The sequence below is a fragment of the Cetorhinus maximus genome, chromosome 1 (assembly GCF_964194155.1).
Source record: "Cetorhinus maximus chromosome 1, sCetMax3.hap1.1, whole genome shotgun sequence".
In the NCBI taxonomy this organism is placed as follows: Eukaryota; Metazoa; Chordata; class Chondrichthyes; order Lamniformes; family Cetorhinidae; genus Cetorhinus; species Cetorhinus maximus.
In genome coordinates this window covers 80,872,984-80,898,613 of record NC_135879.1, presented here as the reverse complement: position 1 = coordinate 80,898,613, position 25,630 = coordinate 80,872,984, and the positions used below count along the sequence as shown (strand labels likewise).

Genomic DNA, 25,630 nt, shown 5'->3' with positions numbered 1-25,630 from the left:
AAATATTTTGCAGATCTGTGCTAGTATTATTATAATTATATCTAAACTTCATCCCTTGAAAATGTTTAACACTGCTTTTAAAGCACAACATAATCTCTTCCGTTCCAATGAAAACAGTTGCTATCTTTCAAGTATTTCTTAATAATTGTATTTCTTCATGTCAACAACCCATTGAAACTGCATTGTAGCCCTTCATATCACTTCAATGGTTTTGTTTTGTTGTGGAGGCCAAAACTGCATACACTACTCCAGGCTATGGTCCTACTCAGGTTTTATATAGATTTAACCATTACATCTCAGCTTTTACATTCTTATGTCCTTTCATAAAACCCATTGTATCCATTAGCTTTTTTATGGTCTTATTCGTTTGAAGTACAGCTTTTAGTATCTTGTAAACCTGAATTCCCTAATCTATCTGTTGAAGCTGAATAGTATTGAGCCCATCGCATGTAAACCTGCCTTTTCAAGTCAGGAGACAGTTTCTAATTAGACTTCCATATTCTATGACTACAAACCAGCCACAAGGCCTGACTCTTCACAAAATTTGTATTTATATTCCTAGGCATTGCCTGATTCACTAATATCAGACAACCTTCCCCATTCAAAGAATAATTATCAATTTCATATTTGTTACCAAAATTTATCACCTAACATTTACTGATATTGATTTTCATCTGCCACTTTTTTGCTAATCGATATCTCATTTTTGAAATTCTCTCCTCGTACTCTATCCTTGCTTTCCTTATCCCTTTTCTAATTTCATACCTGTCCTCATTTTTTTACATTTTGTTGTAATTATTATTTTGCTTTTAACCTCTTTATTTATTCACAGCATCATTAAACTTGAAGTAGTCATGGTTTAAATAATATAATGTTTTGAAACTTTACTACTTCCTTTTTAAAGATAGTCCATTGCAGATCTATATGCCTATTCCTCTTTCCACCTAACCATAGCTCATTCATTTTTCAAAAATCGATTGTTTTGCAATATTTTACACCTTTCCATTAGGACCTTATGGAGACTATTCTCCTGGTGCTCCAACATATATCTCATCTTTTTGACAGATTAGTGGGTAAATGCATTGAATACACAGCCAGGGTTCCTGTTCCCGATTGCTACCAAGTGGCTAGTATAGAATGTGCTCACATGAAAATTAGGTGAGGACTGCAGTAGGCTAGGCTATGTTGACTTCAGAACTAATTGTTTTTTGACACAGTGATTTGGTGCTGAGGTTCACACATGAAAAATGGTCATTTGGGGTATGTAGTATCAAGCAGCCAACAACCATGGACCTGTTCCCGAGCATGAAGAGACAAAATAATGGGGAGAAAATTAATTTAAAAACTCTTTCTGTCCCAAGGCTCTTTAAGTTTTGGCAGGTTGTTTGCAATGAATAATGATCAACTCAGTTGACCATTTCAAAGAACACCAAAGACAATAAGAGAACACAATGGATCAAATGCCAGTTCTTACTTTTTATGACACAGGTTACAGTCATAAAACATGGTCGGGTTATGCTTCCATGTTATGCAAGACAGCAATCTCTTACTGTTAATGGCAATACTAGATTGTCATAAAGCAATATTTAAGTCATAGATAAATTAAATTAAAATACAGCCGTGCTGTTAAAAACAACTATCATCATTTTCATTAAATGTATTAAAGGCATTTGCAGCATCTGTATTTTCTAAGCATTTAAAGGTTTCAAAAGTAATCACTAGCTTCTCTCCTGGCACTTTCTAAACCAATTTGACACTGCACTAGACTTAGGCTCCATCTGTCAAACCCACGAGCTGTGAGATTGCCTCCTCCATGAGTCCCATCCACAACACTTCTCTCTGGAGTAAGGTCAGGCCATGGCTCTGAATCTATATTGCGACTTCAACATTGCTACTAAGCGGAAACCACTTCAGAGATGTTAAAGTGGTAAGGTAGATGGTTATATGATACTATAATGCTTGAAAGTTTGATCCACCACCCTGCTGAGTCCTTGCCACTAGCTGAGTTACAGTGGGGAAGTGTTGAAACATTTCTGCTAGAGGAAAATGATCTTTTTGTGCATCATTTTTAATGCTGGTTCAGTGGCGAAAATCTCGGAGTCCTTTAGTTGAAGCTCAAAATGACTGAAGAAAAAGAAAAATGAGGAAGAAAAGATATAAAATATTCCTTTAAAAATGTAATTATAAAAAACATAATTGAACAAAATGCAACATTCCAGGATGCTTAACTGCATACCTTTAACTGGGTCACATTTCTACTGAATCACTGTTTTTGCCATGCAGCTAAAAACGTTTAAACAAAATGTACATATACTGTTTGTTCAGTGATGATTGGATACTGTGCACCTTCTTAGATAAGCCTCAAAATAAAGAAAAGCCTTGCATTTCTACAGCACCTTTCATGGCCACCTGGCATCCCAAAGTGCTTTACAGCCAATGAAGTATGTTTGAAGTGCAGTCACTGTTGTAATGTAGGAAATGCGGCAGCCAATGTGCACATAACAAACTCCCACAAACAACAATGTGATAATGACCAGATAATCTGTTTTTGTGATGTTGATTGAGCAATAAATATTGGCCAGGACACCGAGAACAATCCCCTGCACTTCTTCAAAATAGTCCCACAGGATCTTTAAAGTCCATCCAGTTGAACATCTCACCTGAAAAACAGAACCTACAATAGTGCAGCACCCCTTCTGTATGGCACTGGAGTATCAGTCTTAATTTTTGTGCTCAAGTCCTGGAGTGGGTCTTGAACCCACAACCTTCTGGCTGAGAGGCAAGTGTGCTACCAGCTAAGACCACAGTTAAAAAGGGGAAAATAAAATGGTATGGGGAAAGTACAGAAATTGAATTAAGTAGATAGCTCTTTACGAGAAGTAGTGCAATTGTAATGGAATAAATGCTCTTTTTCAGTACTGTAAAATGCTATGATTAAGTTAAAATGAGAATTGTATTGTTAGTTTGTGTGCCGAAAGTGATAAATCCCTTTTGCTTATGGTTAAAGAAACAACTGAAAGCCAAAGAAATAAAAGGGCTATCTGTGATGAAAGAAACACAAAGTTAATTTACATTGGCAGCCTCCATGCATCATGCTCTTGGGACTGCTACAACTTGGCTGAAGTAATGTGAGTAAATGAACGTATGCATCTTTTAGAGTCAGGCTGAATTATTCCCACTATTTGTGAACTCAGTTGGGTGAATGCTTCATTAATTTCTAGATCAGATATTTGGCTCTTTCTAAATGCCCTTGAAGATTTCATATGCAAATCGAGTGCACTAAGGGAGAAGCTGACAGCAGCGCCTTGAGACGAGAATGCAATTGTGCTCTTGCCTTGAACATCTCACACCTGCCATTTTATTAAAATTCATTGTGCCATGAACTCTCAGGTTTTTCTCAGACTGAGCCCTGGCTGGAATCCACAAACTGTGAGAACAGCCTGAAAACCACAGTGAATGTGGCAAAGTCAGATCAAAAGATGGAGAAGATAAAGAAAGGATGCAACAAGCTCACTGCGACCAATTTTCAAACAAACCTGTGACTCTGCCAGAGGGTTTATGATTCCAAATACCTCAATTTTTGCAAAGAAATTTAGGCTGCTGCACATCTTACTCTTGAACTTTATTGCATCTTCTGCATCTCTGTCAGAAGGAGGAAGTAGCAATGTTTTCAGAAAGCCGAGAGGAATGTTATCATAAAGTAGCCCCATCTCTTCTCTTTCATATGGCTTTGAAAATAAAAACACTCCCTGGTGATTGTGTAAACTTGGCTTATATTTCCTTGAATGTAGAAGATCTAATCGAAGTGTTTAACATGTTAAAAGGATTGTTATGACGTTATAATATTGATAGAGTAGGTGGGGGGAATCAAGAGCAAGGGAACATGGCCTTAAAATTAGAGCCAGGCAATTTAGAAATGAAAACTGGGAGAGGTTTTTCATACAAAGCATAGTGGAAATCAAGAACTTCTCCCATCCAACCCTCCCCAGCCCCCCTGCCATCTCCCACCCCACCCCACCCCACCACACACCACCGGCCACATGCACACAAAGGTTGTGGATTCTACGACAATTGAAGAGTTCTAGAAAGAGTGAGAAGTGAGATAAATTTTTATTAGATAAATGTATCAAACTATATGCAGCAAAGACAGATAAATAGAGTTGAGGTGCAGATCTACCTTGTTTTAATATAAGGGTAGAGTCTATGTAGAAGAATAGATTTGACAATTTTAATATTGTTCTTCATCCCCCTGTTGTTAGTTAGGTTAAATAAATTGGATTCAAAAGGGCTAAAAAATTGTGTGCGCAGTTTTTCAGGCACACAAGAACTAGAAGCTGGAGAAGACCATACGGCCTGTTGAACCTGCTCTGCCATTCATTCAGCATGATCATGGCTGATCTTGAGCTTCAACTCCATTTTCCTACCCACTCCCCATCTCCCTTAATTCCCTGAGATACCAAAAGTCTGTCCATCCCAGCCTTAAAGTTCTCAAAGATGGAGCATCCACAGCTCGCTGGGATGCAGAATTCCAAAGATTCACAACACTTTGAGTGTAATAATTTCACCTCATCTCAGTCCTAAATGATTGGCCCCTTTATCCTGAAACCATGCCCCTGTGTTTTAGATTCTCCAACCAGCAGAAACGGTGTCTCATTGTCTACCCTATCAAGCCCCTTCAAAATTTTGTAGGTTTCATTGAGATCACCTCTCATTCTTCTAAACTCCAAAGAATATACGCCCAATTTATTTAGCCTCTCATCATAGGATGACCACCTCATCCCAGGGACCCATCTCAAGAATCTTCCCTATACCACCTCCAATGCAAATATATCCTTTCTTAAACGTGGAGACCAACACTGCACACAGTATCCCAGACGTGATCTCACCAAAACCCTTTACAATTGCAGCAAGACTTCTTTATTCTTTGTAGCATGTAAACTTTGTGCTGCCTCCTCATTTACATTTTGCCATGCAATCCTGCATGACCCACACTGCTGGCTGGCTGCACACACAACAGGGGGCCACAGAGCCAAGGCTAACATGGATTCTAACTCGCCTTCAAGGCAGTCTATCCTTCTTAAAGGGAAGCTGCACTGGATAACTGAAGACTGCAAATAACTCATCTGATACAGGTAAAGTGAAGGAGCAAAGAATACCAGACCATGGAAGGGGGTCCAAGGTTTTCAGATGCTGCACTCAAGGCACTAGTGTTAGAGTTCTGATAAAAGGTCATTGACCTGAAACATTAATTCTGTTTCTCCCTCCACAGATACTGCCTGACCTGCTGTGTATTTCCAGCATTTTCTTTTTTATTTCCAATCGCCAGCATCCACAGTATTCTGCTTGTATTGGAAGTGGGCTCAAGGAGAGGTGTTTTTCCATGGGGAGGGTGGGATCAGTGGGGGGCCAGGAGGTCTTCATACCAGGCCCTTCAGAAATGGGAGCAGATGGTAAGGGAGGCAAATGCCCAGAGCCTAGCCCTGAGAACCTGGCAGCAGTACCAGGAGATGTTTAATGACCAGACACATGCAGTCAAGATCAGTGAATGCATCTTCATATGACATCTCATACCCACCAATCTGCCAGCCTCTCTCTTGCTGCTCAATGCACCAGATTGCCAGCAATCACACATTAGCACTCCTTAGTACTCAGGACTCATGCCTAACATTCACATGCTCTGCACCTACTGTTATTATCCCAGTTGATGTTACTACAAGTTGGATCCCTGGGCAGAGCCTGGCTTGATAGGTCCTAGTTTTATTTTTGTTTCGAAATGTGAGTCTAAACAGAGTCACAGAGTCTGCTGATGTACTTTTAACAAGAAAAAGATGGATTATGTTACACTACTCCTTCATTCGCAACCACATCTTTACAGATATAGAAACATAGAAACTAGGAGGAGGATTGGGCCATTCGGCCCTTCGAGCCTGCTCCACCATTCATTATGATCATGGCTGATCATCCAACTCAATAGCCTGCTCCCGCTTTCTCCCCATACCCTTTTGATCCCTTTCGCCCCAAGAGCTACATCTAACTCCTTCTTGAAAACATATAATGTTTTAGTCTCAACTACTTTCTGTGGTAATGAATTCCACAGGCTCACTACTCTCTGGGTGAAGAAATTTCTCCTCATCTCAGTCCGAAATGGTCTACCCATATCCTCAGACTGTGACTCCTGGTTCTGGACTCCCCCATCATCGGGAACATCCTTCCTGCATCTACCCTGTCTAGACTTGTTAGAATTTTATAGGTTTCTATGAGATCCCCCTTCATTCTTCTGAGAATATAATCCTAATCGACTCAATCTCTCCTCATATGTCAGTCCCACCATCCCAGGAATCAGTCGAGTAAACCCTTGTTGCACTCCCTCTATAGCAAGTACATCCTTCCTCAGATAAGGAGACCAAAACTGCGCACAATATTCCAGGTGTGGTCTCACCAAGGCCCTGTACAATTGCAGCATGACATCCCTCTTCCTGTACTCGAATCCTCTGGCTATGAAGGCCAACATACCATTTGCCTTCTTTACCGCCTGTTACACCTGCATGCTTACCTTCAGTGACTGGTGTACAAGGACACCCAGGTCTCGTTGCACATTCCCCTCTCTCAATTTATAGCCATTCAGATAATAATCTGCCTTCCTGTTCTTGCTACTAAAGTGGATAACCTCACATTTATCCACATTATACTGCATCTGCCATGCATTTGCCCACTAACTCAGCTTGTCCAAATCACACTGAAGCATCTCTGCATCCTCCTCACAGCTAGCCCTCCCACCCAGCTTTGTCTCATCTGCAAATTTGGAGATATTACATTTAGTTCCCTAATCTAAATCATTAATATATATTGTGAATAACTGGGGTCCCAGCACCGATCCTTGCGGTACCCCACTAGTCACTGCCTGCCATTCGGAAAAAGACCCGTTTATTCCTACTCTTTGTTTCCTGTCCGCCAACCAGTTTTCTATCCATTTCAATACATTACCCACAATCCCATGCGCTTTAATTTTACTCACCAATCTCTTATGTGGGACTTATCGAAAGCCTTCTGAAAGTCCAAATAAACCACATCCACTGGCTCCCCCTCATCAACTCCACTAGTTACATCCTCGAAAAATTCCAGGAGATTTGTCATGCATGATTTCCCCCTCATAAATCCATGCTCATTCTGTCCGATTCTGCCACTGTTTTCCACGTGCTCAGCTATTAAATCTTTTATAATGGACTCCAGAATTTTTCCCCACTACCGACGTCAGGCTGACTGGTCTATAATTCCCTGTTTTCTCTCTGCCTCCCTTTTTAAATAGTAGGGTTACATTAGCTACCCTCCAATCTGTAGGAACTATTCTAGAGTCTATAGAATCTAGGAAGATGACCACCAATGCATTCACCATTTCTAGGGCCACTTCCTTAAGTACTCTGGGATGTAGGTTATCAGGCCCCAGGGATTTATCGGCCTTCAATCCCATCAATTTACCCAACACCATTTCCCTACTAATACTGATTTCTTTCAGTTCCTCCCTCTCACTAAACCCTGTGTTCCCCAACATTTCTGGTATGTTATTTGTGTCCTCCTTTGTGAAGACAGAACCAAAGTATGTATTTAGTTGGTCAGCCATTTCTTTGTTCCCCATTATAAATTCCCCTGTTTCTTACTGTAAGGGACCTACATTTGTCTTCACCAATCTTTTTCTCTTCACATATACAGATCCATAAGAATAACACAAGTTTCAAAAACTCTATCTTATACACTAATGTTCGCAGTAAGTACACACTCCATGTAAACCAATAGGTGACCTGTGGTTAGACACACCACCTCTGAAACCAAGTGACAGATACCACCCCAAACAGATGCTATGGATCTCTCATCCACTACCCCAGACACTTGTCACACTATGAGCCAACCGGTCTCATGAAATGAAACTTTCACACGAGGATTTCCAATGTCCACTCTCAGAGAACTCACTTTGGAATCTTCTCCCAAATAATGCTTTCTCTCAGATGCTTTCCACAAGGGTCCATTCAAACTTAGCCTTCCATGAATTCTCTCTCAGATACTCAGCCATGCCAATGAGTACCACCTATTCTCATTTCCATAGTAAAGACACCTTTGGTTATCTCCTTGGATCTTCTGGCTTCTTGCAAGCTGATTTTGTTTTAAGTCTATGTCCTGTAGCTTTCTCCCTTTAAGCTTGGAACCTTCCTCCCTGCTCCTTAATTTCACTTCCACTGAACAGGACCTTTTCCAGACACCTTTTGACTAGAATGTCTTCTTGGGATCCCTCCTTTCTGTCTCACTTCTTGATTTTGGGACATTTTGGGACTCTTGTGAAATCTGCTCTCTCTGCAGTTCCATATGCTGTGTCCAGCCTCTCCTAGCTCCTGGCTTCAATTGAACTATAAACTGTTCTGTTTCTCCTTTTGTCTGTGGGCCTCTTGTTGCTAGGCAACAGCGCAGTTTTTCTACCTTGTATTTGTTTTAACTCCCCTTCAAGAGTCATAAAATCTCATTAAAATGCAGGCGTCCTTTAAAGTGAAACAAAAATCAAGTTCCTCCCTTTCTTAACACACCAAAACAGAAATATAAATTGAACTTAAACTTAAAGCTAAAACTCATTCCCCAATACCTATAAATACAAATATAACTCACTTCAACTAATCCTAGTTCCTAACACACACAAATTCCAATGATGTAACCCTCACACTTGCCTTTCACTGTCTACACAAACCTCAAGCTATTCAGCTTTGACAGGCACATCACCCAAACACATAATCACTGACATTCTACCATCTCTCTTGCAAGACAAGGTGGTCCTTAATAGGAGACCCAGGGAAGTGAAGCAGGAGTGGAGGGGTGGTGATGGACCGCCACAATTCCATCCACTCAGCCCAATTCAGGAGATGATACTCCAAGTCATCAGGCCAGTGGCAACAGAGACCATGGCATCTAGCAGCGCCAAGGTCATTCAGGATGATGTTAAATTACTGCCTTATGCTCCTTGTCAACTCCCTCCTTACCCACATCATGACATCTGGCATGAAATGAAAGTTTTAGATGGTGTCACTGTGGACCCCCTGCTTTCCTCCTAACCCCTTACCTCAGTCCAACCCTCTCCTTCTGCATTTATACTTTCAGAAATCCAAGAGCTGCCACCTAGTCAGCCGCAACATAGCCAGGAGGAAGAGAGAGATGAAGAAACACTGTCGCTTGGCCCAACACTTGTCAGTCACCAGCTCAGGTACTGGCACTCTGCATACCTTAGAAGACAGTATGGAGTCAGGATCTACAGTTGGTGAATTGCCTGACAGGAGCACACTGCAGCCAGGCCAGGGGAAAGGGTGACTCACTTGCCAGCTCTTCAAAGGATTAAATTACAGGGACCCAGAAAAGAACATTGATGGGGTGCCATTCAGGAGAATGTTAGTGACCACAGACACAGAGATACTTGGTGGATTGAAAGGTCTTTGCCACAGAGCCTTCCATCACTGTCAAGGGACATGAAGGAGTCAGGCTCCAACTTGGCACAGGGCTTTGTGCAGAGCTTGGAGCTCATTCAGTGTGGAAGTGGCGCCAGCTTGAAGACCACTCTGGCGGTTCCAACTGTGATGCAGCGTCTGGTAGCCACTGTCTTAGCTTCCACTGTAGCACAGGCAGAAGCCATGCAATATCTCAATGCTGCACTGGAAGCTCAGACAGAGATCATGAGATCTATGCAGGCTCAGGCTGCTGCCATCATGGATGTGAATCGCAGTGGTCAAAGGAGCATGCAGAATCTCACAACAGCATCCTGCAAGGCCATGCTGCACTCACCGGGGTATACTGTGATGGGCAGGGATTGCCAAGCCCTCGGTCCCAATCCCCAATGGAGTCATGGATGAGCAATTGGGGTTACAAGCTCCCTACCGCCAGGGCAGCAATGGTGACTGAGGAGGGAAGACAGTGATGGGAAAGCCCTGGGATCAGTTCCAATGGCCCAAAACATGCACTCATATATATATTTTTTCTTCCCATGGTTCGGTGAACATGTCCTCAGGTGAATGAGCTTCAAGGCTCTAGTACTGACTCCATCGAGCCTGCAAAACAGTCAGGGAATAAACCATTGGCCCACTGCTTTCTTCCTTCAAACCCCACCCTCACAATTCCACCTCCCTTGGAAGTGGCTGGCGATTAAACCTCACCCCAAGAAGGGTGATTGGCTCCCATAGCATTGTTTTCAGCCATGTAGGATGTCATTTATGATTTATTAAGAGCTGTTTCAATACTGTGGCAGGGGTGGAAACCTGACTGGGAAAGGTAGGCATGGATTTGGAAGGGACAACACACTCAAGGACTTTGGAATGGAGAGGGAGTTTGAAAATGTGACTGTATCAAAGGTAATCTATCCCTCCTCGTCCTTGACCTGTCTGCAGCTTTGGGGAGTTGTCGGGATGGCTCTCAGCAGTGGGCTGCGCAGAGAATCAGCTGCCTGCTCCATAGAGGTGGGCTGGCAATTTAAAGAATTAAAGCCTCAGCTAGGGGCCATTTTACATAGCTGTTGGGATTTTGTCAATGACGGTGGAGCCAACCACATGGGGAAGCTGTCAGCTTCTTGAGGCAGCCTGCCTGCAGCAGCCTGGGGGACCAGAAATGGGGGCTCTCTGATTGAGCTGGCAGTATCAGGAGCCAGCCTGCCACCCTTACCTGGATGGTGGGCCCACAGGCGGCAAACTAGGGGCCACATGTGCTAAAATCACCAAGCCAGTCCCACTGCTGGCAAGTGTGCGCTCAAGACTCACTTTTTAGCTGGACTTTCAAGTCCCAAAACCTATGGTAAAATTCAACCATAGTGGAATCATCCGTGCCCACTGGCACTGGGTGTGTTCGGTGGCATGAGCGGACAATATGGCGAGAAGGCCAAAAATCGTGAAACCAATTTGCGATCGTCTGCTCAACCCGTCGATGGTGGGAAACGCAGCCCGCCATCAGATGTCAGGAACCTCATTGTAATACAACCGCATATCATTAAAAAGCTAGCCCGACGAACTGATCCCCCCCTTGCTGGATTGTCCGCCCACTTGGCATGCTTACTTGTATAAAGTGACCATTCCTCTGCAGCTGAGACAGTTCAGGTGCAGCCACAGTGATATGATTGGAGTTGGGCCTCTAGTTTATCTTTCCACTCAAGCAACGTAGAGGCATGAAAGTACCACCAAGTGGTCCAGAGCTTTTCACCCCTGTGGCACAGACTGCAAACTAATGAGCGTTTTAGTGGACTGTAGAACAGTTGGATGACTGCGCATGTTATACAATCTCCTTGCTAAAGCTGGCCGTGAAGCAGTCACTGGAGGAGGCGCTCACAGCCCCTTGCAATGTCAGCATCCCATTTGGACCAGTGTCCCCCTTGGTTTAAGCTAACAGTGCAGCTTTGCAGTGCGGGTTTGGAGAATGCCTGCACCTGAGCTGAGAGCACAGCACGCAGTCCGGTGGGCAAAGCTGCTGCCAATCGGTCAGGTGGAGTGGGGCAGAGGAAGGTGAGGTTTCGGACAGCCATGCAGTGCACTAATCTCTGGCCACTCAAATGGTGGCCAGCGCTCTCCAGGATGCGTTGATGGGCCTTCAAAATTAACCACGAGAGGTTCTTAATACACCCATGTTAACCCACGCATCTCTCTCTTCCATCCTGCAGGAGGAGTACATCAGGATCATGGAGCCTGGTGAACTAGCTGTATGCCTCATGGTGTACAGAGAGCAAAGACGATGGAGAAGAGAGCAACTGAGGCGTCTGGTTGTGCAGACAGAGGAGCAGCACCTTCAGGAAGAAGGGAAGGCTGGTGCTCCTGCACACGCCACCAAAAATCCACAGTAAGCCATCACTGGTCAGTGCCTAGCTAGACCCAGGCTCTACAGATGCCGCCTTTCATTCCTGCAGATGGCCAAGAACCAGTATCGCCAAAGACTATGCATGACTAGGGAACTGGTTGGTCACATCTGCCAGCTACTGCAGGACTTGGCACCACATAGACATGGAGGGCATCCACTGCCATGAAAGTGACCATGGTGCTTAATTTCTACACAAATGGCTCCTTTCGGGACTCCACAGGTGATCTCTGTGGGACGTCATAAGCCTCCACCCAGAAATGCATCCATTGACTCACGGATGTCATCTTTGCAAGGGCACACAACTTTGTGCATTTCGCCAGGAGTGCCAGGATGCAAGAGCAATTGGATTTGCCCAGATCTTGGGTTTCCACAGGTGCAGGGTGCCATCGACTGCACTCACAAAGCGTGCAGATCTCTGTCGCAACACGTGGTCAACTATGTCAACCACAAAGGATTCCATTCGTTGAATGTGCAGCTTGTGTGCGACCACCACAATTGCATCCTGCAGGTCTGTGCACGGTTTCCAGGAAGTGTGCATGACTCCTACATTCTCGGTCAGACACAAATCCCTGAATTCTTTCAGGGTCCACAGAGGGTGCAGGGAAGGCTTATTGGGAACAAGGACTATCTGCAGAGGATGTGGCTGATGACACCCCTGCAGCGGCCTCAGACTGCAGCAGAATGAAGGTATAATGAGGCTCATGCTGCAACTCGCAACTTGGTGGAGCAAACCATTGGGATGCTGAAAATGAGACTCTGGTGCCTAGACCAGTCTGGTGGAACCCTGCAATATAATCCACAGAGTGTGTCACACATCGCCATCACCTGTTGTACCCTTTACAGCCTGGTGCTGCAACAGGGAGAGGAGCTGGCTGAGGGGGAAATGCAGAAGCAGGAGGTCTCCTCCGATGAGCAGGATATCAACAGTGTTGCGGATGAGAAGGTCCTCGAAGGCGACAATGACAGCGATGAGACACACACACTGGCTAGACGAGGCAGGCGCACTCTGGAGGTCCTCATAGCTGCTAGGTTTGTGGAGGATGATGACGACATGCAGTGAGGAGAAACCATAAGATCCTCACATTGCATTTGTGAACTTTTGACTCCAGTCTGGCATATGGCCGCGCACATACCCTCTGTGAGAATGCTCCTGTCATGGAGATGCAGTGGAGGCCCTAATAGTCGTTCAATTGCAGGAGGATGATGATGACATGCAGTGAGGACACTCCATAGATCTTCACATAGCCTCTGAGAATGTCTGATTCCTGTTTGGTCGAGGGCAGCTCACTTGCGCTGTGTGATCAGGGTCATATCATAGAGACATAGCAATGAAACTTTAGAAGCACCTGATCCTTTGTCAGCCTTCAGCACCTGACCCCTTCAGGACCACAGCATCACTGGTCACATATGCTAACAAGATGGGAGCCAGCCCCACTTTAAAGGTGCTGAGAGCACACAGAGAGAATGACGGAACTCTGTGACGCCTGCCCACTACATTCTGGCAGCAATGACCAGCACCATCACGGGGCAGGCATCAGTAATATTTCCAGGGAGTGTGAAGCTGGACCATCACTGAGGTCTGAAGACTTAGAACCTGCCTTTATCTTGTGAAGAAAGGTTTCACATCTGAGTGACATGAACACTGTTCATCAGAACAAGGAGCCATAGGCAGGCAGAAATTTCTGGGAGTTTATTGGCAATAGTGAACATTATGTACAAGTGATTAATACCCATGCCCAGGCTGTCCAACTACATCTTTTTAACCTTCCTAACCCTGCCACTACATCTTGGTGCTCCCCAGACATCCACAGTGGAGGTGGAGGCAGCCTGCTGACTGCTACACCCTATCTGTGATGACCTTGATGGGCATCCTCTGGAGGACCGAGACCTGGAGAGCCCTGGACTGCTTTCAGTGTCCTGCTGTGTGGCAGTGGTACCCTCCTCGAGCTGTGCAGCTGGAGCTGCTGGGGGTCACAGGAAGAGGGGATTCGGATGGGCTGGACACTTTTGGAGTCACCTGGTTGGATGGCCTCGTAGTGTGCACCTGCTGAACTATGGGTGCCCAAGGGCCCCTGTCTGACTCCTTGAGGTGAAGGGGTAGCTGGAGTGAGATCGAGCTGCCCCACACCCCTCTCACATGCACAGTGTTGGAGGCCAACTATGGCATCAGCGATGGAGTTCAGCCCACACAGCAGTGCAGGAGTGACGTCCTGGACCAAGGTCTCCATGGCGGCCACCATCCTACCAGTGTTGACCTCGCTGCATTAGCATGTTGGTGCTATCACCTCAGCCCAAGGTGGACGGACTCCTCCATCGTGCCTTGGAATCTGAGGAGTTCCCTTCCTGATGTTCCCAAGCTTGCCTTTACAGCTTCAGCAACTGAATCCTGACCGAGTCTAGAGACTCATCATCTGATTCGGGCTCAGCAAATTTCTGGCCTCCGGCAGTCCCCCGAGTGCCAGAAACCTGGGAAGTCCCTGCTGCCACCTGCTATGGATCAGAAAGTGTGATGTGCTCAGCTACTCTAAAACTAAGTCCCACTGAGGTGTGTGTCTCCACGCTGGTGGAGGGTGAGGGTGAGCGCTGTGGCAGTTCAAGGAGGGTGCCTTCAGATTCCTCTTCAGAGATTTTTTTTGGGGCTTGACTGGAGTCCCTGGGTCATGGACCCCCTCAGCTGTTTCCCATATGTGCCTGTGAAAGCAAGGAGAGGTGATTAGTGCATGGCAGTGGCTTGTGAAAAGGACACATCACTTACAGCATGGTTGTCTGATGCATGTTGCACTGCTGGATCCTCACTCGGTAGAGTACCGTCGACCTCACCGTCAGCATAGGAACAGTCCTGGTCCTTGACGGCCAGCTGGATGACTCTGTTTTCAAATTCCTTCAAACCTTGATTTCAGGCATTCCTCCACCAGTTAGTGACCTCTCCCTCTTGTTGTGTGCCAGCTTGTCCTGCATGTATAGAGATGGAGAGAGTGTAAGCAGCACACCTACCAGGCCAGATGATAAGTATGCCTGGCCTGTGTGGGTGGTGAGTGGTTCCCTGGACGGGATGAGAACAACGACGGTGAGTGTGAGAGAGTGAATGTTGATGTCCCTTGCACTGGCAGTGAGTGAGGGCCCTGTGGATGTGTGATGGGTTCATGAGTGTGTGAGTTGAGAGTGATGAGAAGAGTGACTTACCCTGGCGGAATGGGGAGATCATTCATCCTCATGTGGCAGTGGGTGGCTGTCCTATTTTGCAGGGCATTGGCGCTGACCATCACTGCCACCACCTCCCAAGCCAGATTAGTGAGGTTGCTGCCCATCCTGCGGCCGGAGCAGGGGTAGAGGCCATCACAGCGAGTCTCCACTGCGTTCAAGGGACGCGTCATTGAACCTGGGGGCTGCAGTCTTTTTGCCTTTCAGAGCCATGTCTTCTTTACAGCAGTCATGTGCTGGAAGCGCTGAGAGGCATGTGCATGGCTGCACTTTAAGTATGGCACCCAGCGTGATGAAGCAGCGAGGTGATGGCGTGGCAGGCAAATGAGAGCCCGCCTGCCTGGGAAATGTCGTGTTTCCCAGGAATGCATAATTAATGCAGCATGTATGGGATAATACGGCATGTAAAGCTGCCATTGTGGCCAGCAGGTAAAACGTCATTTTACCGGCCCACTACCGCACTTAGTGCAAATTTGGGACAATTCCGCCCCCATTGTCTTTAGTCCCTGTTCCAAACTCCACTCCCTAGCTACCGACTCCATCCCTCTCCCTGGCAACAGCCTGAAGTTGGACCAGACTATTCATAACCTTGCTGCCAAGGACTGTGGGGTCCAGGGTTGTTTTTCTTGAGGGTAGGGCTAGTGGCTGTAGGTTTAAAGGACAGGAAGACAATACCTGATAAGAGAGAACTCTGAACAATACCAGCTAACCTGGGGCTAAGAAATTGTATATATTGTTTTGGAACTTGTGATAAAAATAGACATCTCAGCATGTAGCTCTGGAATACAGTTTTCGTCCCATTCATGAAGAAGTCCTCATCACCTACGGGTCTCTCCCATCTGTCATGAGGTAAATTAGCATTCTGCAGTAACCAACTGCTTCAAATCAATATATATTACTACATAAATATAAAAGCAAAATACTGCAGGATGCTGGAAATCTGAAACAAGAACGAAAATTGCTGGAAAAACTCAGCAGTCTGCCAGCATCTGTGGAGAGGAAGACAGAGTTAATGTTTCAAGTCCGTATGACTCTTCATCAGAACACTGGTTCTGACGAAGAGTCATACGGACTCATTATATTACTGCATTATCTGTTCAAAACGATAAAGGAACTTGTTGGAAAAAGTCTTGCCAGCATCATTGACAAAGTTTTAGAAAAGTTTTGAATATGAGGCCTCATAATTTTACTAGTAAAAGGCAAGAGTTAAATGTCAGTTGACCAGCTTGTCTTCTGAAAGGTCACTGAACATAACCTTTAGTCCTCAGCAAAGCCTGAATTTCATCCCCTTACACCCCCATCACAATGAAGTTTGAGCTGTGCATGATGTTGACCTCTTCTTCAGTCACCTCTGTGCCCATATCTTTGGCCAGGAGTCATCCCTCAGCACAGTGGAACATTTCTCTCACCATCAGGATTATCATTCCACTTGCCTCTTACCCTCTCCAGATCTTTTCATTGGCAAGTGCCAGTATAACATCAACCACCTTAATTTTTCCACTCGGCTCACTGACTCTAATCTATCCCTTCTAAACTTGCACCCCACTCTATTCTCTCAGGTCCAACCCCAACATTACCAATAAACGTGCTGACAAGGGTGGTGCTGTTGTTTTTTGGTGAACAGGCCTCTATCTTCTGGAGCCTGAATGTCAACTCTCCTACACCTCCTCCTACCTACCCTAGATCATTGTCCCATCAAAGAACAACAAGTCATTATTTTCCAGACTGTCATTGATCTCATTTCCTCTGGACAGCTTCCATCCACAGCGTCTAAACTTTCAGTCCCCAAATGCCTCACAGCCCACTTGTATTCCTTCCCAAGGTCCACAAACAGAGCTGCCCTGGTAGACCCATTATTTCGGTCTGTTCTTAACCTAAGGAACTTATTTCTCCTTATCTCAACTTTATTTTTTTTCTCCTCTTCTTCAGTATCTTCCCACTTACAGTTGGCAAATTTATGATGCCATCCACCATTTTAACAGTTTCCAGTTTCCCAGCTAAAAGCATCTCCTTTTCATGGACGCCCAATTGCGCTCCACCTCCATCCTCCAGCCTAAGGGTTACCGTTTTTTTTCTTCCTTGAATGGGGGCACTACTAGTCACTACTGACCACCACCCTCTTCTGCCCGATTGAACTCGTTCTCACATTGAACAGCTTATCCTTTAGCTTTATTTACTTCTTCCTGTTTTATCATGGGATACATGGAACATTCTTTTTCTTAGTCCTCCTCAGTTCCTTTCCCTCCCCTCTTTTTCTGGTATATTTATGACTAAATCAATGCCACTTCCTCCTCTCATCTCATCAACTTTTCCTATAATTTCCACCGCCTCCCTACATGCGTATTATTCAGTTGTCCGGTGTTTGAGTGTGTGCATCTGTTGACTGTTCTCTGTGCTGTTAGTCAAGCCTGTGTGGTAACTGAGAAAGGGAAACTAAACTCAAAGCTAGAAACTGTAAGCATGAGAGCAGACATTTCAGAAGCATTGTAAATAAAATTACTGCATATATAAAGAAAGTGGTGTGCCATCTCTGCATTTCTCTGATGCATAAAACACAACAACATGGTCCAACTTCAACTCCTCTCCTCCTTTCCTATCATCTCCAACTACGTTTCTGGAGATAGGCTGTCAACAAATATCGACTATAAGCCCACCGATTCCCACAAAAATATGTTGATTATATTTCCTCCCATCCTGTTTCCTGAAAGGGTTCTATTCTATTTTCAGCTTTTCTATCTCTGTCACATCTGTTCTGATGATGCCATCTTCCATAGTGCTTCTGATATGTCTTTTCCTTAACCAAGGCTTCTCCTCCACTGTGGCTGAAAGGGTCCTCAATCATGTCCATTCTATCTCCTAAACTTCTGCTCTAACGCTTTCTCCTCCCTCCTAGAACCACAATAGAGTTCCCCTTGTTCTCAACTTGCACCCCACCAGCCACCATATATAAAGGATTATGCTCCGCTATTTCCGCATGATGCCACACCAAACACACCTTCCCTGCCCCTTACAGCATTCAGAAGGGACATTCCCTCCACAAAACCTGGTCCACTCTTCAATCGCTCCCAACAAGCCTCACCCCCTTCCACAGAACCTTCACAAGCAAGCACAGAAAATGCAACACTCATCCTTTTACATCCCTGCAGAGGCCTGAGCTGCAAACTCACCCTTCAGGCAAAACAATGATTTACTTTCTTATTACTTTCTTTTAACTTAATATACCATATTTGCTGCTCGCTATGTGATTTCCATTTCATTGGAGAGGCCAAACCCAGATTGGATAATCGCTTTTCAGATCATGTCCGTTCAGCCAGCAAGTGTGACCCCGAGCTCCCTATCACCATCATTTTAATTCTGCATTTCATTCCGACTATGACCTTTCTGTCATCAGTCTCCTAAATTGTTCTAATGAAGCTTAACAGAAGCTCGTGGATGCAACACTTCATTGTTCAATTAGCCACTTTACAGGCCTCCGGGCCCAACATTGAGTTCAACAATTTCAGACCATAACCACTGCTCCCATTTTTTCATACAGCAATTGCTGGTAATAATTCTGCTTTTATCATTTTCAGCTCCTCTAGGCCCATCCCTTACTTCATTTATTGTTCCATGACCACCCTTATTTGCCTTACACCATCATCTCTTTGTAATTTAATTTCTCCTGCCTTCCATCCTAATACAGATCTTTAATTTTGTATTTTTGTCTCTTCTTTCCCCTTCCCCTGCTTAAGTCTGCTTTTACAACGTGTTAGATATCTAACTTTTTCCAGCTCCGGTGAAAGGTGATGGACCTGAAATGTTCACTTTGTTTCTCCCTCCACAGATGTTGCCTGGCCAGCTGAGTGTTTTTGGCACTTACTGTTCTTATTTCAAGTTTCTAGCGCTGCACTATTTTGCTTTTGTAGCAGTCTTTAATTTGGTTGGTGCAGTTTTTCATTTTTTGAATATAGGGCAAGTCAGAATGAGAAGGGATGGCCACAGTTACTTTAATTCCAGGACAGTACAGGAGATGCTTACAATCCACCAGCATTTCCTTGTATCTTTTCTTTCAAAATCAGTGATCTATTGTTTTCAAGTCAGCAAAAAGGAAGTGGTAGACTTATAAATACAAAGTTTGTAAAGTAGCTCCCATTCCCTGAAATGAATTAAAGAAATGCTTTGGTGAAAAGGTGCAGGAGGCTCATTTTTACCATAAAGTACAAACTTATCAAAAATTCAAGAGTTAGCACACCATAAGCTGCCCTTAATATTATCACTAATATTAATAACAATAATATTAATTCACTGCAAGTTCCTCACTAGAACCTAGTGGTTCACTAAGTTTTCTTTAAAGGTTACAGCAAAAATTTGGTCTGTATCAACCAGCCTTAAATCCCTTTAATGTTTCTCTAGAATTTCAAATACAAGTAAAGACTGAATGCTCTCAAGAGGGCATTGTTGCCACTGTGAAGTTAATAGAAGAGTTTCTGGTTTATGTTGATAAATGTATAATTTAATGTTATCATCCAAGTTGTAAAAATAACCAGCTCCCATGAGTTATTTCTCTCCCCTAATGATGCTGAATTCTTTTAAACTTTGCTGCTCACAGGACATGGAATTGAAGAAAAAGTCTTTAAGAAGTTGAGAGTTTAATGGGGAGGGGAGTCACTTCTCACCTTCACCTTTTCACTACAACTTCCCTGAAAACTGAACTTTATATATACATTGAGCAAAATTTAATGGTTTTCCCCTCCTCGGTGGGGTTTGCAGACAGGTTAATTTACCTGGGCAGCCTTCCCACTGCCCAACCCTGCCCCTGACCTGTCCTCAAGGTTCTTCTGACCTGGTCTGAATTTTGAGGCCAGCAAGAGGAGCTCAGGGTGGAGGGACAGGGGAAGCCTGGCAGTTTACTCTGCTCGGCCTTGTGTGGGAAAAGGACACTTCCCTTCAGGGCCCCCTTTCCACACCAGGTGACACCTCCCACGAGGTCTGCCCCACCCTAACCCCCGGGTGTTCCATGCTCTCTGGCCTCTCCATCAAGACCCCTCTACCCCCACCCCCAACCTCCCCACCCACTCTGGACTTCACCTTCCCTCCCCACCATGAAAACCTCTGTACTTACCTGGTCCAGAACTCAGGGACTCACACTCTGGGGACTGCTTGTAGTCCCAGCGGCCACTGCTCCACGTGGCACTGTTGGAATCACAGAACTGACAGCCAAACTAATTGGCTGACCGCTCTCTGAGGCAGGATTTCTGTTGATCGTTAAATGGCTGAGGGGCAGCCAGTATTGGTAGTGGTGCATTCCCCACTGGCTCTTCCCACCCCACCACCCTTTTAATTCTGCCCATAATGTTCTTTCAAAAGTTCACAATCTGTATGTTGTTGCCCTTCTGAAGAAGCAGTGCCCCTGAAAGTCCATGGTAGCTTACATCTTTCTCCAATGGTACTACTGATGAGTGGCATGGACAGAGTAGATAGTCAGAAGTTTTTTCCCAGGGTGGAAGAGTCAATTACTAGGGGACATAGATTTAAGGTGAGAGGAGAAAACTATAAAGGTGATGTGCGGGGCAAGTTTTTTTACGCAGAGGGTAGTGAGTGTCTGGAATTCGCTGCCAGAGGTGGTGGTGGAAGCAGGTACGATAGTGGTATTTAAGAGGCAGCTTGACAAATACATGAATAGGATGGGAATAGAGGGATATGGATCCCGGAAGTGCAAAATGTTTTAGATGACGGGCAATGTGATCAGCGCAGGCTTGGAGGGCCGAAGGGCCTGTTCCTGTGCTGTACTTCTCTTTCTTTCTTCTTCTTTGCTGATTTCCCAATGATGGGAAATTGTGAGAACCTCCGCAGAAATTCAGGCCCCTAATGCTGAAGCCTAAGGTCTAAGTCTTTAACTTATACTTACTGCAATTTCTCTAATGTTCAAATGTTTGAACCAAACACCAGTCATGCACTAATCAACTAACTAAATAAAGAGAAACAGGAGGTCTCCTTTGTGCAGACAAAGTTCCTATTTTAGATTACCAAAACACATAGACTGACTGAATCAGCTAATGCCGAGGATATTACCATTTATCTAACTGATTAATGGGAAGCCTGCAGCATGTTTGGCTATGAGATATTGAAACTCTGACCCACACTGATTCACTATAACCTAAGGGCAAGTACAGATGGTGCCTGCAGGCCTCAGCCCCATGGGTATCTGTAACAGAATCAGAATTTAACAGCATACAAGGAAGCCAATGAGCCAATCGCACCTGCAATGGCTCTCTGAAACAGCAATTCACATCGTCCCATTTCCCTGCCCTTTCCCCGTACAGTTGTAAATGTCTTTTTCCCTCAAAAAGGTATCTGCTTTCCTTTGTTAAGAACATTGTGAATTTGCATCCACCTCAGTTTCTGCTAGGCATTCCATGTCCTAACAGCCCTTTGTGCAAAAAATTATCTGAATCCCTCCCTTCATTCTGATGGGAATGACCTTAAATTTATGCCCTCTAGTATTTTAAAAAAAATATCAGAACCTATTGTATTTTTGAGCACCTGCCTCAGATCTCTCTTTAATCTTTTTTGACCTATTGAAATGAATCCCAGTTTCCCATTCCTCATTTAATTTAGCAAGTCTCTTTTCCAGCTACCCCCTCCCTAGCCCCACCATTCATAAAATTTGACAGACAAATTACACAGAGTAGTGGAGATATTCCTCGGTCTGTGCCCAAGTGCACTGGATCACCTGAGCAGCTCATACATTAGGGGCAGAATTTTTCAGTCGGCGTGCGGGTGCAGGCCCGACATGTCAACGTGTAAATTGACGCACGATGATGTCGGGCGTGCGCCCCAACGTCATCGCGCTCAGTAGCGATGTTTCGATGAGCCAGCTCCGCACCCGTTGATATGTAAATGGCCTATTAAGGCCATTAAGGATCTCATTAAGGTTATTGTCCGGGCAGGGAAAAAGTCCAAGCGGCCTTTGCGTTTTTTAGGAAACCTCATCCACGAGCGGGATGAGGTTTCCTAAAGATTTTATTAAATAAATTTTAAAATTTTCATATAAATAAAAACATGTCCCATCTCATGTGACACAGTCACATGAGGGAACATGTTTAAACAAATTTATGAACCTTTTATTTCATTATTTCAGAAGCCCTTCAGTCTCCCTGAGGCAGCTCCGTGCCTCAGGGAGATTGTGCGCATGTGTGGAAGAGCACTGGCCGCGACTTGCCCTCCTCCCCCCGCCTGCACAGGTAGTGCTGAGCGCTACTGGTCGTGCCTGACACTGGGCGGGCTTTAATTGGCCCGCCGGCGTAAAATGGCGGCACAGAGCTGATCGCAGGCGATGATCGGCTCTGCACCCGCCCCCACCTGCCAAAGGAAAAATTCTGCCCCAGGAAAACAGGTGGGTTGTCCTATAAAGGAACCAGCTACATTTTCTTCCATTTATGGTGCACATCAAAATCTCTGCCCTTCCTCCCATCAATTGACTCAGTCAAGCTTGCATTTAGGTAATGGAAGAAGGGAAATTTGTTTGCAAAAAGAGTCCTTTTGTTTTTCTTTAGTTAATTCGTTAATTACTGCGCGATTGGTGTTTATTTCTAATATTTGCATATTAGAGCAATTGCACTAAGTATAAGTTAAAGACTTAGCTCTTAGACTACAGCATGCCCACAGCACCATAAACTCCTCCATCTTGCTATATGAAAATGGAATTAAATAGTTGTGGTCCATGGGGACCTACCGCAAGTCACATTCGGGGAAGCACTGTCAATTTGTCATATGAATGACTAATACTCTAAACTGAAATTTACATTAAATGATTTAGTTCATTTAACAAGACTCATTGGATTTCGTAGCCCAAGGGTTCACATTTAGGTGCTGGTTTATGCAAAATAATAGAACTCATTCCTCAACAAGTCAGGCTTTAGAAATAGCAGGCAAATAAATGATAGGAAAATCAGAATTTTTTCCTATTTTCATTTTTAGTCATCTTTCACTACCAAAATAAGGCAAACATGTATTTACCATGTGTCTCAGAGACATCTCAAAGCACTTCAACACAAGCCTTACCTAGGAGTGCAGTAACTGTTGTCATGGAAGTGAAATAGAGATATTCATTTATAAAATATTTATAAGATAGAGACTATGCAGAAAAGATTTACAAGAATTTCTCCAGGGGTGAGGAACTTCAATTACCGGGATAGAGTGGAGATGCTGGAGTTGTTCTCCTTGGAGAAGAGATGGTTGATAGAGGTATTCAAAATTATGACAGGCCTAGACAGAGGAGATTGGGAGAAACTGTTCCAATTGACAGAAGGGCCAAGAATGAGAGGATGTGGATTCAAATGATTGATAAAAGAACTAAAAGCCTTATGAGGAAAATCTTTTTTACACAGCAATTGGTTAAAATCTGCAATGCACTGCCTGAAAGGGTGGTGGGGAGCAGATTCAATTGTAGCTTTCAAAAGGAGATTGGATAAGCTCCAGAATGGAAAATTCTGCAGGGCTACAGGGAAAGGGGTGGGGTGGGGTGGAGTGGGGTGGGGCAGGGTGATGAATTGAGTGTTGCTAAGTGGTTCTTGCAGAATGCCAGCAAGGGCTCAATGGGCCAAATAGTCTTTTTCTGTGCTGCGGCCATTCTATGATGCTATTCTATATTGAACTAATGCACAAAGACCTCAAGCACTGTATCTTATTTTTAATTTTTCATCCTCGACTCCTTAACCAACAGCAAAACTGTCCTTTCTATCTTAGTTTGGTGTACAGACATTTGGTAGATGTGGCGGGAAAGACAAAAATTTGCAATTTAACTTCAAGTTAACAAAAGATTGTTCAGATGAACTGGGATTAAATTAATTGCGACATATGCAAATTAATGATCTTTAACTAGACACTCCTCTACTACCAGTTTGTGTTAACACAAATTAATGGACATAGTTTGCCATTGGAGGGCGTCTAAAATGTCTGGCATTAATTAGATTTGCCCTTGTATGTTTAGCTTTTTAAGTTTTTTATGTGGCAAGTTGCTGAAAGTACAAGCTAATCATGTCACAGTGAGAGAAACTGGGTATCAGGGACCTGACTGAACAGTGGCAAGCAACTGTGTATCTCCTTAATCAATCAGATTGATTGAAGGGTTTTGAAATAAACAGTGCAAGAACTGAAGGTAAGTGTAAATTAGAGTGGGCAAATTCAGGGTCAAATCACCAACAGAAAGCTAAGTAGAGAGAAAGACTGGAAGAAGAGTGTAAGAATGCAGAACAGAAAAACACATTTATTTTTTAATTTTACAATTTTAAAATCTCTAATAAAAAAAAATGAGGAATGAAATTCCTTGTTTATAGTGGTTAATTTTCAGTGCCAGAGAGGTTGATTGGCAGGAATTAGAACATCACATTGTTAAAAGAATGATTTTAGTTTGTAACTACTGTGTAAATGCAGCAACTTTCCATTCAATGCACTTCAATGGTGAGGCAGACAGTGAGATGTCATCTTCATGAAGCTAATGGTGGAATATCACAACTTGGGAAGCAATTTTGGGAGACCTGCACTAAACAACCCCTCACCTGAAGTTCTTGTAACATTTGTGCATAAATAACAGTAAGCACCATTAGCCTCATCATTATTTGGGCAGAAAATTCTGGTCACATCAGATTTGAGGTTTGGTGAACTGTCACTTATAAAAGCCATGAATGACCAGGAGAAAATGCTTCCAACATTTCAATGTTAATATTCGTAACACAGTCTAAAAAATTGGCCGTTGCTTATTCTATAAGTGCTAATTGAACGGATCATCAGCGTAGAGTAACCTACCTCAGTGGCTGTGCTCTGGTTAGCTCCAATCTCCAGCAGGAGCCTCACAACTTCAATGTGATTTTCTTGGGCAGCCATATAGAGCGGAGTGAAACCATTCTAAAATAAAATTTTAAAAGTGGCATAAGTTAGCACATTTAGAATTAAGCAACAACCCACAAGAAATGCAAGACATATACCAAAACTCCTGCCTAAATATCTCAGCTTTATTGTTGATTGACACAAACCACATAGCATGAACAGTTTTCAGAGACAGACATCATTTCTCTTGTACAGTCTTGAAAAATCTTGTCCCCTCCTTTTTGATTGGTCTTTGCTCACTAGCTCAGATTTTTTAATTTGGTTATAATGCCAGTGTTATTATAAAGCTTGCTGACCTGAAAATCTAGGCCAAGATGTCTGGCTGACAGGCCAATCTTTTGCCAATGATCTCGGGGCAGTATGTCTAGAGTTTAGAATGATTTTTTATCTGACCTTTCCTCTTTTGTAGGAAAGTGCCTAGAATCCCTTGGGTACAACACATAGAGAAATGCATATCCCAGTCACAGAAACAGAACAGAAATCATGGCCTCACATGGATTGTGAAAGTAAAAAAACCTTGAAATCCAATGAACTGAGGGAACAAAATGTTGGCTCTCTAACACTCTGCAATGTCATATTATCCCTATTACGCTTTTTCTGAAGTCCACTGTAGTTAGCCTATTCTGCAGCTGGTTAGATGGTTTTCCCTCCTGAAAATCAGACAGTTGTAAATTGTACTAGTACAACTACTTCAAAAAAATGG

The 25,630-nt window shown here is 44.0% G+C and overlaps 1 protein-coding gene across 6 annotated transcripts in view; it reads right to left on the bottom strand.

The window, feature by feature from the left end:
• The window catches only part of LOC144681248 (ankyrin-2-like), an 866,008-nt gene that overhangs the window by 277,726 nt on the left and 562,652 nt on the right, over positions 1-25,630 (bottom strand). For all 6 annotated transcript variants that reach the window (XM_078542889.1, XM_078542897.1, XM_078542890.1 and 3 more), the window contains one exon: positions 24,847-24,945. In XM_078542889.1, the coding sequence (XP_078399015.1) occupies positions 24,847-24,945 (99 nt within the window). The remainder of the gene's footprint in view (positions 1-24,846; positions 24,946-25,630) is intronic.